At 49.3% G+C, this 2,451-nt stretch overlaps 1 protein-coding gene across 1 annotated transcript; it reads right to left on the bottom strand.

The window, feature by feature from the left end:
* Window positions 1-453: 453 nt before the first annotated feature.
* Window positions 454-1,980, bottom strand: LOC122011716 (uncharacterized acetyltransferase At3g50280-like). The gene has a single exon (XM_042568084.1). It carries the CDS (start codon window positions 1,963-1,965, stop codon window positions 544-546), a length of 1,422 nt encoding a protein of 473 aa, XP_042424018.1. The 5' UTR covers window positions 1,966-1,980; the 3' UTR covers window positions 454-543.
* Between the last annotated feature and the right edge of the window lie 471 nt (window positions 1,981-2,451).

Raw genomic sequence — 2,451 nt, 5'->3', positions numbered from 1 at the left:
ACATCAGTCGGTTTTAATCAAAATTGGCTGATAGATTTAAAAAGCTTATAATGATATGAAATCATATCCTATGTGTTCATATAGTTCTTCTGATTATATAAATACTTTCAAATATCAATTTGGCTCACTATATTGAGAGAAATAATTTTTTAAAAACGAATGGGTCATTTAAAAAAAATAAATAATTGATTTTACAATTGTAACATTGGATCGTGAATAATAATAAGAAAAAAATAGGATTAAATAGATGATTTAATAATTTTAAAAATAGAATACATGATGTAGATATTTTAAAAACTTTACTACTTATTTGGATAAAAGCTGAAAAATAATCCACCATTCCACTTAATTTTAAGAAAAAAAAAATGATGAAGAAGATAACTGATCCAATAGAATCCGGCAAAGATTAAAACGTCATAAATGAAACTGCCAAAGATTGAATTATTTTCAATTTTTTATCAATAGCCATTATTTTGTTTCCTGTGGCATGCTTTAAATTTTTCCTTGAATTTTTTATCTTTGAGCATATCATTTTTCTTGCCATTAATAGCCATTATTTTGTTTCCTGTGGCATGCTTCTGCCTTCGTCTCTGCATCCGGCGCCGGCGGTGGGCTGCTAACGGCGCTCATAAACTCCACGTCTGCCTCCAACGCCGCCATAAACGGCGGCTCGAGACATATCTCCAAGTCCATGCTTCCACCCCCCTCGCTCCCCGGGTAGAACGTCACCTTCCCGTCGAACTTGTGCGCCGTCCCGCTCCGCGCCGCCACCGCTCGCCCCCACCCGAATTCGCACCCGTAGACGTCGAACCGCGGCGAGCTCCCCATCATAACGCTGAACCTGTCGAACATGCTCACCCGATGCGCCACCGGCGCCGCCATCCACTTCGCCACCACCCCCTGTATGGCCGCGTCCGTGAGTCCAGTCACCGCCTCGTGGGCAAGCCTCGCCGCCCACCCGAGATCGTGCGCCAACAGCTCCCCCGCGGTGGTCTCCGTCGCGATGGCGTAGATGGAGTTCCCGAAGTAGTCCGGCGAGAGCGGGGGGATCAACCGCCCCCGGTTCTGCGCAGCCAGACGGCAGCGTGTGCTCTGCTCCGACGGGAGGCCGCGGGCACGCGTGATGCATCGCCACAGCATCCCGGAGACGGATTGGAAGGAGGAGATCGTGGAGGCCAATCCGCTTTCTTTATTAGCCTTCGCCTTCAATCGAGCGATGGAGTCGGCCGTCAGGTGGAAGATTCGCTCGCGATAAATTGGTGGCTTGAACCGCTCGATGAACTCCTCCGGCCGCACGAAAGGGAGCTTAATTGGCGGCTGGACGGAGCCGTTAACGAACCACCGGTCATGGACTGGAGGACGAGCGAGCTTGGCTTCCTCTCCTTCTCCCGACCGTGCGATCTCCGCCCACGCGTTGAAGAATTGCCAATACGAAGTGCCGTCGCCGACTGCGTGATTGAAGCAGCACCCGAGAAAGACGCCGTCGTCCAGCTCCGTCACCTGCACCGCCAGAAGAGGCACTACTACAGCGTCGTAGTTGACGGCTCCGTCGAGGGGGAAAAACGCGTTGACGTAGGACGGCACGTCGCCGTCAAGGGTGAGCACGTCGGCGACCGTCACGGCCTCGGCGACGACGTGAACGAACTCCGCACCTTGGCCGGCACAGTCGATCGACACGAAGAGGCCCGTGGGGTTGCCCTGCTCGTCGAGAGCTGGCTCAGAGAGGAAGCGGCCAGCTAGAGGGTAGAAGTGGAGCAGGGCGACGGAGAGGGAGGTCTTGAGTCCGTCGATGAGGTCAGCAATAGTGAGGTGGCGGGGCTTGCGGAAGAGGAGGCCCTTTTGAATGTATTGTGCGGTGAGCATGGAGAGGTCCCACGGCCCGAGGTGAAGGCGGGTGCGAGGATGCGGCGGAGGCTTGATGGTGGTGGCGGAGACGCGGCGGAGCACCGGGGAAGTGGATGTCATTGTTCTCTTGGTATCCTTTTCCCTGCCTTTGGGTATCAATTCACATGACCCTTTAAATAATTAAACAAGGACGGTTTATTTATTTATTTATTTTTAATCAGTCGTCTAGCTTAAGCTCCAACTAATTATTGAAATAATCTATTCTATCCTACAAAGTTCCTTACCAATCAAGGAGATAAATTAAAAAATATAAATGGTCCGGTGGACGACCTAACGTCGTAAGTATTTGGAACTCTTAATATGTCTTGAGTGATATTTAAATTTTCGTTGTCTAGGAAATCAGTTTCAACTTTTGACCATTACATCATAGTCTCAAGGATAATGTTACAACAGGGACGACTTGATCTTCGAATCTTTCGACTGGCTAGCAGGAATACCTGATCAGACCGTAGCGCTCTTCTCCATGCCTGCACTCTCTGACATCCTCTATGGATCCAGCAATGATATAGTGCTCGAGAAAGTTACCATGCCTGTAATGCTATAATA

The sequence above is a fragment of the Zingiber officinale genome, chromosome 8A (genome assembly GCF_018446385.1).
Source record: "Zingiber officinale cultivar Zhangliang chromosome 8A, Zo_v1.1, whole genome shotgun sequence".
In the NCBI taxonomy this organism is placed as follows: Eukaryota; Viridiplantae; Streptophyta; class Magnoliopsida; order Zingiberales; family Zingiberaceae; genus Zingiber; species Zingiber officinale.
The sequence above is the reverse complement of the archived record's forward strand: the minus strand, read 5'-3'. Positions and strand labels throughout refer to the sequence as shown.